The sequence below is a fragment of the Lepisosteus oculatus genome, chromosome 19 (genome assembly GCF_040954835.1).
Source record: "Lepisosteus oculatus isolate fLepOcu1 chromosome 19, fLepOcu1.hap2, whole genome shotgun sequence".
Taxonomy (NCBI): Eukaryota; Metazoa; Chordata; class Actinopteri; order Semionotiformes; family Lepisosteidae; genus Lepisosteus; species Lepisosteus oculatus.
Window position 1 is genome coordinate 6,057,048 of NC_090714.1, and position 13,583 is coordinate 6,070,630.

The 13,583-nt window shown below is 45.8% G+C and overlaps 1 protein-coding gene across 3 annotated transcripts; it reads left to right on the forward strand.

The window, feature by feature from the left end:
- The first annotated feature begins 549 nt into the window (after window positions 1-549).
- Window positions 550-13,289, forward strand: amdhd2 (amidohydrolase domain containing 2). Of its 3 annotated transcripts, XM_069180861.1 has the most exons (14): window positions 550-666; window positions 1,956-2,036; window positions 2,466-2,533; window positions 2,719-2,825; window positions 3,823-3,959; window positions 4,635-4,774; window positions 5,222-5,276; window positions 6,015-6,227; window positions 7,141-7,229; window positions 7,991-8,135; window positions 8,463-8,570; window positions 9,462-9,530; window positions 9,986-10,087; window positions 11,001-13,289. In XM_069180861.1, exons 4-14 carry the CDS (start codon window positions 2,743-2,745, stop codon window positions 11,072-11,074), a joined length of 1,215 nt encoding a protein of 404 aa, XP_069036962.1. In that variant the 5' UTR covers window positions 550-666; window positions 1,956-2,036; window positions 2,466-2,533; window positions 2,719-2,742; the 3' UTR covers window positions 11,075-13,289. The 3 variants fall into 3 exon arrangements, with proteins under 3 accessions (XP_069036962.1, XP_069036961.1, XP_069036965.1); XM_069180860.1 differs by lacking the exon at window positions 2,466-2,533 and having other exon boundaries at window positions 551-666; XM_069180864.1 differs by lacking the exons at window positions 550-666; window positions 2,466-2,533 and adding an exon at window positions 686-785.
- The last annotated feature ends 294 nt before the right edge of the window (window positions 13,290-13,583 follow it).

A 13,583-nucleotide genomic window follows, 5' to 3' on the forward strand; every position in this document is an offset into this window, starting at 1 on the left:
GGGACGAGCATTTAGCGAGTGAAATGTATGGTTTCTTTCCTCGGTGAAAAATATGTTTTAAGAATTGCAATGCACTTCATTTAGTGATTGGGTTTAAGAAAAACGATCTATATGGTGATCTAAAATGTATTTTCTTAAAGAAATACACTTCAATAGCTTCGGTGTCTCCCTTAACATTGTAGTAAAAGACATCACAAGGTTATGTTTTGATACACAGGCTTTAACAGCGATAAGACGAGAAAGAATGATAAAATCCTTTGCCTAAGTAATTACAAGAAAGGCAAAGGCACAGTTTTATTATGGAGTTTTCTGCAATAATACCAATTTCGTTTTTACACACCCACACGTGAATTCACCACCATGGGTTTGAAACAGCTAGAGGACTGTCCATCCATCCGTTTTCTAACTGCTTCCTCCGATTTATCGGCTATTACAAGTCCTGCAAATCCAAAGGATGATTTCGCCTGCCCCCTTGCGTGTCTCGGAGGCGGACGGCTGTGCAGACACCACAGCCGCGCTGCCATTGGTTCACAGCGGCTCCTCCGGGAAGTGCCGTGCGGCTCAGCTGACCGAAAAACTTTCCTCACATGACTCGGGCTCCGGATAGGCGACTGCGGGGCACCTATGTACTGAGCTCGGAGGTGACGAGAGACGGTGCACGGACAGGTGACGGACGTGCCTCTGTATCTCTTCTTTAATCGATCGGTTGTATAGACGGGTTTTTTGAAAGGACGCCGGGCAGGCCTTTATTCGTCAGTTACACTCTCTGCTTGTGTCGGTTTCCTGTGTGTATTTTTTAAAAAATTTTATTTATTTATGCTTAACAAAAGAACAAACATTACAATACAAACAAGAGTACATATAACAATTCCTGTGCGTATGAAGTTCTTTTCTTCTTGCGGAGTCAGAGGAAAGCTCCCGGTAGTTAATCCTAGACATTTTGGTTTGTCTTTTCCTGTGCTGAGTGAAACCTAACCTTTGTCATAGGTGATCAGGGGTTTGGAACAGCGGCCTGGAGCAATAGTTGCTTGGGGCTGTAACAGTCACACCGGGAATAATTTACCCCGCATTTTAAATAGTCATATTCACTGAATAACGCATTTGTGATGTGTTTTCATTCATGCGTATTTGTTTTTTTGAATACTTTTCAGCCTCGTTATGTTCTAGATGCATTGTGTATACTGTATCAACGTATTTTGTAGGAATTCAAAATGTAAATATTTTTAAAGGTTTTATTTTTCTATCGACGCACTGACGATGTAGAGCTGTGTGCTTGAAATGTTCCAAACTCCAGTGCAACAGTAAGGCTAACAACATGACTTATCATGCAGACCTCAATTACAGAGTGTTTATGGTCTGAAAAGCAGTTCAAGGTCTGCCTTACAATAGTAAATAATGCCTTTCGATCAGGGAGAGAGAAAGCTGCAGAACCAATTAACCACTATCAACATAAGTGCTTTTTTGATCTTAGAACTATTCTGTTGTATGCGGCCTGGTTTATACCAGTGATGAAATGTGCCACATCTCACTGACTGTTACATGATGTCAGATACGCCACATGGCATTTGTGCGAGCCCAGATTTTATTTAGAATGGGTGAAGTCCACTTCAGTGCTGTATCACAGGTGTCATTATCAGTCCAGTGAAGGTTTTGCTCCTATCGTTGTTAGTGATCGGTAGACACCCAATGTGTAACCTGGTCAGTAGGATCCATTGGAGTATTGTGGAGACAGCCGGAGAGCCCAGTGGTATTTATGTGCGTAATTAAAATCCCTGAACACTGTTTTCATCTTTCTTTGACCAGCGATAAATTGTCAGGTTACAAAATTGCAAGGAATTGGTGGCAGGTGTGACACACAGTAGAGGTTCTGAGAGCCTTAAAACCCAAAGGTTTTTTTTTTTACTTTCACAGTTGTGTGTGTTAAGTTTTTTTTCTCTTCTTTTGACTGCCTGCAGGTCTTCTGACTTGGCTGCGAACCCAGTTTGTTGCCCTTTCCTGCCCTGCTGTCCCGTATGTCACAGCCTCTGTGTTAGAAGGTAGGGCTTCGTTCCCTTCTGTTGTAGGATCATCAGGGAAATGAGATAGCTGGAGGGCAGTCGAATGTTCTAGGTCCAGTGTGCGGAATGAGGTATCAGACTTGAGAATTTGCCCAGACTGTCAGTGAGTTTGGTTTCAAAATCCATGGATATCATGAGGCATGAAAAACTCTACATGTCTGAGTCATGTGGGTATTTCATAACCAGAGCCTGCAGATGGGTGTTTCTGTTGGTGGTGATCCACTTTTCTGCATGTTATCTGTATGGGATACTCCTGTTGCGGAGGAGTGGATTGGTTAACCAGGTCAATAAAGGGACCCAGGCTGTAGCTGTCCTTGAGCAAATGGTAAAACTAGCCTGTTTCTCCTCAACACCACAGGTGTCGGCCTATGCTGCTCTTCTGAGATCACAGGTGTTGTGTTTTTGCAGAAAGCAAAGGAGGCAAGGAGTTGAACTCTGAAATTTAGCAGCCCCCAAACGAATGTGAAGTACTTCAGGTGGGTAGCTGCGTTAGCATGCGTAGGCTGCAAAGGAACAAGTTAAGGCTCATTCCATGCTGACAAGAGAAGAAAAGAAACACAATGTTTCGGATGTGGAGCCTTCTTTGGGTCAAATGTGAAGTACGCTGGTTGACTTTTTCGCTGCTGCTGTAGCTCTGAGCAGTGTGTCTTCCTCCCGGCAGGCGTGAGAAGGGTTTCTGGGAGTGATGCCTTCTAATAAGTCTGTGTCGGACGCTCCCATCACACAGTTCGTTAACTGCAGGATCCTGAAGGACCACCAGCTGCAGAGGTGAGTGAGGCCACAGTCCAGCTCGATCCTGGAACCAAGCAGCCATATCGCAGCAGCTAATTTACACTAATGGGTGATATTCTCACTGGGTATTATACAGAAAGGTACTGGTTTGGAGTGATAATTCGATCCAGCACAAATTAATGCTTGGATATACTGATAGTGGATTAGATTTACAGTACCTCACTGCAGCTATGGAGGCAAGTGGGGAAAAAAACACTAGAGCTATGCTCTAAATCCCTTCCACTGGCAGTGCAGTGTTGTGAAAGTCAACTTCTGAGCTGACATGCAGACGTTTGGGGTTTTGCAACAGGGTCTTGGTGCACTTCTAGAAATTGTGGTCGCAGCCTACGAATTTTACAAGATCCTTCATTTCTACAGTGTCAGAAATAAAGCAGGGACCTAGTGATAACTCAGCAGTGCCAGCCACAGCAGGCTTTTAGCAGGGTTGGTGGTCTCAGAAACAGATCAAGGTTTGGCTAGAAGCACAGCAAAGGCATCCACATTGTCTTTGCCTTGTGGAAACCTTAACCCTAATCCTAGTTAACCTTAACCCTAATCCTAGACCCTTTAATTCACTGAGTTGAAAATGGTCCCTAATTACTTTAAAATCAGTCAGAACCTTTTAAATACCAGCTGTAAGGTATTTTAAATCCACGTGATGAGTTTTCACCAGATTTCTTTTTGTGTTGCAACCTGCAGCTGAATTTGTGTCCAAAATATATTTTTGTGCCGGCAGGAGGTTGGGATTACAGTTCTCACCAAAGTTTGGCTCCAGTTATCATAATGTCAGCTTTTAAATGTTAAGAAGTGAGAGGGTTTAGCATGTGGAAAGTGATTTTTCGAACACGTGCTTTTTGACAGACCTGCTGGTCAGCAACAAAATTCCAAAATCGGTGCAACGCTCCCATCCCCCAGTTGTCCCTGGTTTGTCGAACGCCGTTGCTTTTCGAAAATGCTCAATGCTGAGCTCTGTGGCTCTTCTGTCCTGCGACAGGGAGGACCTGTGGGTCCGGGAGGGCAAGATCCTGAACCCGGAGAAGCTGTTCTTCGATGAGGAGGGCTCTGCGGACGCGCAGGTGGACTGCCACGACAGCATCATTGCTCCCGGTTTCATCGATGTTCAGATAAACGGTGAGGCTGAACCTTGCTCGGGAAATGGCGGAGGGGTGGCCCCGTGAGTAAGGATCTGCGCCTGTGGCTGGAAGGTTGACGGTTCATATCCCCCGGCCGGCAGAGGAATCCTAGCTCTACATTCTGTGATACCTTTATTTACCCTGATTGCAAACCCATCAGGCCCTCATTTTAAGGACTGCAGTGATGAAATATTGTGTATTGTACTTTGGGGTGGCTCAGTTAAATAACGTTTTAACATTGTAACCTTCTCATATGCCCGAAGAGCTGATCCACCTGGAGTTCTGTGTCTTGCATTCCATGTAAAACACATCAACCCCTCATCATTTTTTGCATTTATATGGAGAAGTTCATTCCGAAGGCTCTCAGAGTGCTTAATGCACTGTACAGGAGGGGACACACCTCACCTACCACTGAAATGCAGCCCCGCCTGGGTGACACATGGTGGCAGTCAGGACTCATGAGTAGTGAGGACTTTAGTTTAGTAGCTCATTCTAATGTTACAGTCGCCCCACACAGGACCAGTTTGGGTTTCTGCTCTTGAGGGCAGAGCGCCACCTACTGGTCCACTAGCTCCACGTCTGTCCGCTCAGGGCCCAGCTTTGCTTGGCTAGTACAACTCACTGTGAAAGGCATGGCGCGACCACCCCTTTCTCCCGCTGTTTTCATCTCCAGGAGGCTACGGGATCGATTTCTCCCAGGCCACCAACGACGTCAAAGGCGGGATAGATCTGGTGGCGAAAAAAGTCTTGGCTCACGGCGTAACCTCCTTCTGCCCCACGCTGGTGACCTCGCCACCTGACATCTACCACAAGGTGACGAGACCCCAGCCACCGGCCTTCGACACTGTTCTCGCTGTCCCAGACAAGTCAGACTCTCTGCATTCTCGAGCAGATAGGCTGTAATTACTGTAGGCGCACATGTCTGTCACTTTCAGTGTTTCACATTTAAGATACAAACAGTGTTTCCTACGTTTTGTGAGTTGGCACTTTCCTTGGGTACCATCTCGGGGGTGCTGAGATGTCTTCAGGAAATCGGCCAGCTCCTTTTAGTGGATGAAGTGCGATTTTAATAAATGCGTTATCCATTTATTGTCTTGGGGAATTAAATAGAGATGTGAATCCACTTCAGCAATTCTCTTGAACAAATCTGTCATTTTTGAAGGCCGGATGGAAATGTTTTGTCATTGAAATATTCGCTGGGAGCCAGTTTCCCCATTTCCTGCTTCCGACCTTTAACCTTTTGCGTTTCCCCTTTGCCAGGTGCTCCCGGAGGTCAAGGTTCACAACGGCAGCGAGCAAGGCGCCGGGGTTCTGGGTAAGGGGCCGATCTTGGTCATCTGGTAAAAAAAAAAGGGTATCTCCACCCTTGTTCTGAGCTATTTCTCCCAAATGTATAGATCTGCGTTATGGTAACAGACTTGACTGTGACCACCAGCTGTTGGAGTTTGAATTCGTTCCCCAGATTGATTTTGAAAGGCACCATCGCTCTTTCCATAATATATAATGTGGGAGAGCATAGCACCGCAGACGCCGGTGTCGAAACTTTGAGGTCAGAGAGCAGCCTGTCATGACAGCTAGTGTTGCGGTTAACTACTGTACTCTAACAGTAACCCTCAGTACCTGTTGGACATGACTTGAGATTTCATTAGAGTAATCAAAAATTACACCACCTCAAAAGATGATTGCGGTTTTAGCTCAATGTGGAGCAAAATGATAATAAAGAAAAATCATTTTCCACTCCCGAGTTTTCGCTGCCAATGTCTTGCTAAAATTCAGGCATTGCTAGATATTGTTGAAAATCCAAAGAACGAGGGTGAAAGTGTTGTATAGTGTTTGGCGTTCTTTTAAAAGAAGGAATTAATCTGGACTTTATTCTTTTGAGTTTTTTCCCCGGGCAGAAATGTCTTTTTTTGTGATCTCGTATCCACACCTGGATGCAATATCGACAGATCTGTGGTCTTACCCAAGCTGTTTTAGATTCACTAGTTGCGGATTAACACAACTGTGGCACAGGCTGCGGTGAGGCTGATGGGGCTCCCTGCTGCTCCTACAGGGGTACACCTGGAGGGTCCCTTTATCAGCAGAGAGAAGAAGGGGGCGCATCCGGAGCAGTATCTGCGTACTTTCCAGGCAGGGGCTGCCCGGGACCTGCTGGACACGTATGGCTATCTGGATGACGTTAGCATCGTGACATTGGCCCCGGAGCTACCTCACAGCCTGGGAGTGATCCAGGAGCTGGTGCAGAGGGGGATCACGGTCTCTCTAGGTAGGAAGATATAAGCCCACATGCTGGTGCATCGTTACTACTGTGTCCTGCCCAACCACATGCTGGTGCATCGTTACTACTGTGTACTGCACAACTGCGTGCTGGTGCATCGTTACTACTGTGTCCTGCACAACCGCGTGCTGGTGCTTCTTTACTACTGTGTACTGCACAACTGCGTGCTTGTGCATCATTACTACTGTGTTCTGCACAACCACAAGCTGGTGCATCGTTATTACTGTGTCCTGCCGAGCTGCCCCTGAATAACTTCACATCAGTCTTTTCGGCACCTGCCAGAGGAATCAAATGTGCTGAGTAATAAGAAAGAAGGGTTTAAAGTTAACCCCGCATAATTTGATCTATTTATTTTACTTCATTATTTTAGTTTGCTTCATATTATATCATACCTTTGAATGTCTTATGGTCCCCCCCCCCTCCAGGTATCCACCACGAGGCAAATTTCTCACCCTTTGCACACTGATAACTTGAACTTTCGTGAATAACAAAATATACTTCAAACTCCCCTTCCATGTACCATACTTCCTGAAAGGCCAATGTGGCTCTCTGCATTTAGAAAACAGTACCGAGCAGCAAAGTATAAGAAACTGGGGGGTCTCCTTACAGCAGCCTGACGTCGGAGGCTTTGGAGGGGACAGGCGGCCTACCAGCCTGGCCCTGGTGGGAGAGAGCCCTGCAGGGGTGTATTAAGAGCATTAAGTGATCAATGAGGAGAAGCCTAGAAAGCACTCTAACTCGTTAACCACATAATTGGTCCAGTGAGATCACTCGGGAGTTGGTCCTGCAGCTCTCCAAGACAGATCTCCTGGTTGAATCATTTTTTTTAACCAAAAACCGAAAACCCTTCTGAAGCTATTGTGCAGCGTCTGAATTCCCCTGGTTCTCCCTTGCGTCCCAGGACACTCCGTTGCCAATCTGTCCCAGGCGGAGGAGGCAGTTCAAGAGGGCGCGACCTTCATCACTCACCTCTTCAACGCCATGCTGCCCGTGAGTCCCTCACCCTCCCTCCGGCTATTCCTCGGCTCTGGATCGTTACTCGCCCCTCTCCTCCGTCTCAAATCGGAGTCCAGCAGCAGTTCCTGAAAGCGTTTTTTTTCTCAAGGCCGGCTGCTGTACCCACCAAGCAATGGTAACGCATTGGAAACCAGACGGCAAACGTACAGTAAAAATACTTTCCGACAAGCTTGTTCAGCTCAGGGGTTCAGCTGCTTTTTTTTTTTTTACAATAATAGTAGGTTGACCTTGAGTCCTGAAGCAACAGCACAATAAGCACTGGACACGTACGATGTGAAGTAAGAAATGACCGTTTGACCACCCCTGCTCCCAGCCAATTTAAAGCCTCAGAGCCTGCTTCCTCTGTCTGTTCTAAATTGAACCCATTGGTCAAACTGAAGCCCAAGTGTAATGGAATTTCATTTGTGGTGCAAAGTAAGATCTGGAAAACCACAGAAAAGGTGTTGATGTGGTAGCTAGTGCTGCAGCAGTGGTCTGGGCTCTGGGCTCACAGCTGGGAGGTTGCGGGTTCGAATCCCAGGTAGGGCACCGTTGTTGCTCCCTTAAGCAAGATACTTCACTCAGTTAGTTTCGGTGTAATATCTGTGTAAATCCTATAGATGTAATGGTGTGGATGTTAGGATAAAAGCCCTAGAGAAATGAACAATAAGCTGCGGGAAACTTTTTTATATTGTGCGTACAGTGCCATACTGTGGCGAGCTCATGTAATGACAGGCAGTGTGTCGTCTGTTCAGTTCCATCACAGGGACCCGGGCATCGTAGGCCTCCTGACTAGCGATCGTGTGCCTACCGGGCGCACTGTCTTCTATGGCATGATTGCAGATGGCATCCATACGAACCCCGCTGCCTTGCGCATCGCCCACCGCGCCCACCCAGCAGGTAACCTCCCGTCGCCCTCCGGGCGTAACGGTCGCGTTTCCCGGGAGGGGGCTTAGAACGAAGGTGACCGAAGTCAGCGTGACGTTTCTGAACCGACACCGAAGCAGCACTTCGGTGCAGTCGGTTTTAGTTCTCCCACGAGCGAGAGAAGAGAAGACGTCCGCCCCGTTTGTGTAATTCAGATGCTGTACAGTCTTTGATGAAAGAGAAGAGCTCGCCGACGAGAGATCAAAGGTGAAAAAGAGCGCTCTCTTGGCACAGGAGTTCCTTGCCCTGCTGGAGATCTGTGAGCGGGCGTCAGTGACCTGTGCTGCTGTTTCCCCTCAGGCCTGGTGCTGGTGACTGATGCCATCACTGCTATGGGGCTGCCTCCCGGGCGTCACACTCTGGGGCAGCAGGTCATCGAGATTGAGGGGCTCAACGCCTACGTTGCAGGTCTGGATCTCCTTGTTTGTTTCTTTACTGATTGGTCCGTACGTTGTGCTATTTACATCAGAGCAGTTACACATGAGAGGAGGTCATCCTGCCCATCTAACCCATGTAGTAGTTGGCAGCTAATTGGACCAAGGATATCATCCAGCCTCTTCTTCAAAGAAGCCAGGGTATCCGCTTCAGCAACATGGCTCGGTAGCTTGTTCCTGACTGCCACAACTCGGGGTGTCTTTCAAAGATCTGTTTTGCTCAAAGCAAATTATTTTGCCAGAATATCTCCCATTTATTTCTGCGTATCAAAGTTCCAAAACGTAATTTCCTGGATGCAACGCCCCAAAGTTATCCTTTGCCCTAACTTCAGGCTCGCTTGGAAGGTGTGTGCGTTTAAACTTTAAGCTTTTGGAACTGCTGTAAGGAAATCGGGACCATGTGGTTTCCTTCACAGCAAAAAAACGTGAAAGCCAGCCTGTTGCTATCTCTCTACAGACTGTTTTTTTTTTTTTGGTGCTAAGGGAATTTAAGAAAATATTCATCACTGCCAAATCGAAATAATGGGTAACCAACATACCGAACAAGTGAAATGTATTTTCTGAAGTCTAAATTGTCTCCAAAAAAAATCTGAGCCTGAACTTGCATTGTTCCTCTGGTGCCACACAAAGTGTGTTTGTATTTCTTCCATACTAAATAAGATAGGAATGACAAACTCATAGTGTTAAAATTCACAAACAAAATGAAACAAGTAGTTTTGGGGTCCTCTGCAGATAAAATTCTAGGTTGATTTGGGGTTTTGCTGTGTTACGTTTAAATGTTATGTGAACACAAAGCTTCCCAGAGTCTGGGGTGTCGCCCCCTGCTGACAGCTCTCTGACATTCTTCTCCGCTTGTCTCCCTTAGGAACCAAGACCCTGAGTGGCAGCATTGCCACTATGGACATGTGTGTCAGGCATTTCCTGCAGGCCAGTGGTGAGAGCCTATTCTCCGTTTGCCTCTGTCTCTTGTACACCCGCTGGCCAAAATACTGGGTCACCCCCGCAGGGTAGCCTGTTGGGCAAGCAGCAGGGACCTGTTGGAAGTGGAGCGGGCTCTACAGGGTTTTGAAACCAATTGCAGCCCGATCGAATACAGAATCGAAAAAGGCAAAACGCAGGGTTAACTGCTGGGGTGAGACAAAACCGCTTCCATTCCAGCAGAGGGCTGTCGCAGAACTGTTTCTGCCCAAAGAAGGAAAACCCATTGAGCAGGACAGTGCAGAATGTCCCAGGACGTTTGCACAGCAGTATATAATAACCTGGGAGCCACTTGTAAGTTCTGTCCAGTATTGGCCTTCTCCTCCGTTCTGCCTTCAGACGTGGTACACACTTGGGCTTCTGCCCAGCTGTGTCTCCCTGTAACCAGCCTGCCTTCTCCATCCTCTCCAGGCTGCACTGTAGAGGCGGCACTGGAAGCAGCGTCCCTCCACCCAGCCCAGCTGCTGGGCATCAGCCAGCAGAAGGGCACACTGGACTACGGTGCAGATGCAGGTGAGCGGGTAGGATACTCTGCTCCTTACTGCTGATGCAGAAAGCAGCTGTATAAGTGGTGAAGAAGGTGTATAACCTATCAGACTTTCTGAGCTGAAGTACCGTGGAGATCTGAAGCCAAGCTGCAGATGGGATCAGTGAAAGACTGGCGTAGGTCCGGCTGATTGTAGTGAGGTCTGGAGAGGACTGGGAGGCCAGTGGGGGGGAGGGAGGCAGGGGGAAATGTATTCAACTCTCTTGCATTGTTTCTTGTTGGGGCTTCTGGTTAAAATCAAGATAAAGATGTGAGCTTGAGAGACAAAGGAAGTTCTGAGCCAAAGTGAGGACAATGATCATATGTATTCAGTCCAGCGATTGTCTTCAAACGGCTTTGCACTGATAAAGGGCACAGCAGAAAGGACCAGGGGCTACACCTGTTCATTGCCTGGCTCACACACTCACACGAAAGCAGCGGGCGGAACATACGAACTCCACTCAGAAGGTCACCCAGCCGGGCATCAAACGGAGGACACAAGAGCTGTGAGGCGGCAGTGTGTGGCGCACACTGCCCTGCTGCCCAGTTTGTGTTTTGTTTTGCGTTTGTATATGTAAATGTGAAGATTGATTCAAGAAAGGTCAGTTTTTGCTTCATCTTAGGTTATTTTTTTAGTTTACACTATATATAATTTCATAATTTATTTATAGCAAAGAATGAATAGCCATTGTGCGTGGGGGGGGGGGATATTTTAGAATGAAAATTAAAAATAAGGGATGAGGGCTAAATAGCTTGCCATAGGAGAAGAAAGCAGGGCTTTAACCAATTATTCAGTATCTGGGATAAAAGCTGAATTAAAGGTGAAAGATAAACATCTGGGTTGTTGCAGGCTGGTGAAAAATGAAAGCTCTAACTTTTCTATCTCTCACCCCGTGTCAGATTTTGTCCTGCTGGACGACAGCCTAGACGTCAAAGCTACGTACATCGCAGGGGAGCAGGTCTGGGAGAAATAACCACTCCCTGCCCCCAGAATGGAGCTGCACTGCTTCGTTGGAGATCAGCGCTGGCACTAGGGGGCACTCTTCTTCTAGAGAGCAGAGTGCCGTGACTCCACCACAAGGGGTGGCCCGTGATGTGGATTTAATTATCATTCTGTGGGACTTGTGATTCTGCTGAGCAGTGATGAGTCTGGACAGCACCCATCCGAGAAGACATTGGTTAATATTGAAAAAGGATGGAGGAGGCCCATTGTAAACCTACTGTACAGTTTTTTAAACATGAACCAAATGAGCCATATAGGAATGATCACTTTAAAGTTTAACGAAGGTGTAGTGTGTGAAAAGAATCAGACGTTTGAGAGGGTTTGTATTTTGAGAGGGCTTCTTATAGAGAGTACAACCTAGCGATAAGGACAAATTAATGTAAGGGGGTGAAATCGACGAATACACCACACTAGGGTGAAAAAATTAAAAAATTATGGCCAAACGCAGTCTGTGGATAGCTGCACATGTTAACCATGTGCCTTGAGCTGATCCTGAAAATGTCATGTCGTGGATACTTCATTAAGTGGGACAAGAGACCGCTTGATATGGCTCTTGGATACGTTCTTTCCTGGCAACCACTGACCTACCACAGGGTTCTCTTCTAGTCCAGGGTCTGGGCTGTGTGCCAGGCTCAAATCTGGGGAGTAGATCCCTCCTCCCACTCCAATCCTATAACCGAGTCACGAGACACTTCCTTCACTGTTGGTTAGCAAAGGGCAGAATAAGAACCGTTCAGTCCCGTCCCCTTGCCAAGCAGACAAAACGAGCCCAGCAGGAACACACTTCTTCCACACACCATGTCTTCACCCTGTGACGCAGGGCAAACATCTGGCAACTCTTGTCAGTTCAGTCTGCTCAAAACAAAACCGCTGGCTGAGAGTCTTTAATGTACCTGTACACCACTGGCAGTAAAGAAGAAAGCACAGGTCCTGTTTTGTGATCTATTTTGTAATATTACAGTGCCATCATTTTATGTACTAGGATTAGTAGCATTAAAAAGGAGTGCCTTGAGTTCAGCATCACAAATGAACCTGCTGTTGACTTCACATATGCAAAGCGACCACTAATTGGCAGTATGGTCTTCAGATGACCAGAGTTAAGAAAGCACTGTCCTCGATTTATAAAGATAAGGCTTTGCTTTCCAAAGAATTCCAAAGCACTTTACATATAGGAAGGGAACCACTTGAGAAGCACCGCTATGTAAATTAAACATATATTCATCCAGAAAACTGGCATTTGTTCATGGTGTAGAAATATAAATGAAATGGCAATTCCTATGCATAAAGCAAGTCCGTTTTTTATCCTTCAGACTAGTTACATGGTCCTTACGATAGTGCTTAAATTGTACAGACTTAAAGGAGAAGGAGAAAAACCCAAGAAAAAGATCATTTGTACCAAACTAGAAAGTCTGTCGTCTTCAGCGAATGGGGAAAAAAAAGACTTCAAAAGCTTTAGCTGTAAGACAGTGGATGGGTCCATTACTCCAGCATAGTATTAAATTAAATGTCATACTCAAAGCTGTGACATTCCATATTATAGTATAAAGGGACATTTCAACTACAATGTATAAATTGTATGTTATATGGTCATTTAAAAAACATAAGCCATTGTGATATTTTCTGTTCTCGAGGAGAAAGAAGGTGTCTTTTTATTTGTGTTGCCTGTTTCACGTACCTTAAGTGTGAAAATTGCTCGCTCTCGATTGCGTTTAGGGAAGCGTTTTAGCGTAACACAATGCTTTGAGATCCAGAGGCATTAAAACCTTAAATCTGTGCAACACAGATATCCTTCCCCGCTCTCAGATATACTGCTGCAGTCTGCAAAATATTATCATGACAACCATATTAGACAAAGCCAGAGAGAAATGTGCATCATGGGGAAAAATGTACATCTGTTTTCTGTTCCAGTTCACTTCATACAAGAACTAAAGACTCTTAATATAAAGCTGTACAGTCAGATCATCTGTTTCTCTTGTTCCTGGTGATGACTCTTTTTAAACAGTGAAACCACATGACCTGTGTCTGAGTGGGATACTGCAATAGAATCCATTCAATAAAAGGAAAAACAAGGACTATAAAATGCTGTTAGTCTTGAAGCTAAGGTTAAAAGGGCCTGGACGATTCAGATAAAAAGCCTTTTAATTACAGGGGTTTTTTTTAAATAAATGAAAAAATAATGGAAATTTGATCTTCGCAATGTCATGTGTGCTGTGTTATAATTCGGGGTCTGGTTATATTATCAATGTAAATGTGCAATGATGGTTTTTTGTTTTACCTGAGCAATCAAACTTATTGAACTCTTTATAGACATAATATGGGTTTAACTTGTCAGAGGCTACCTTTTAACTAGTGCATTTCTTCAGAAAGTTAAAATCTCCAACCTCGGAGTAGAATATTTTTTTGCAAAGGTTCTAACCAAGCAACCTCTTGAGTAAAGAGGCCGGCTGCAATGAAAACCAGCAGTTGTGGGGGTCTCCAGA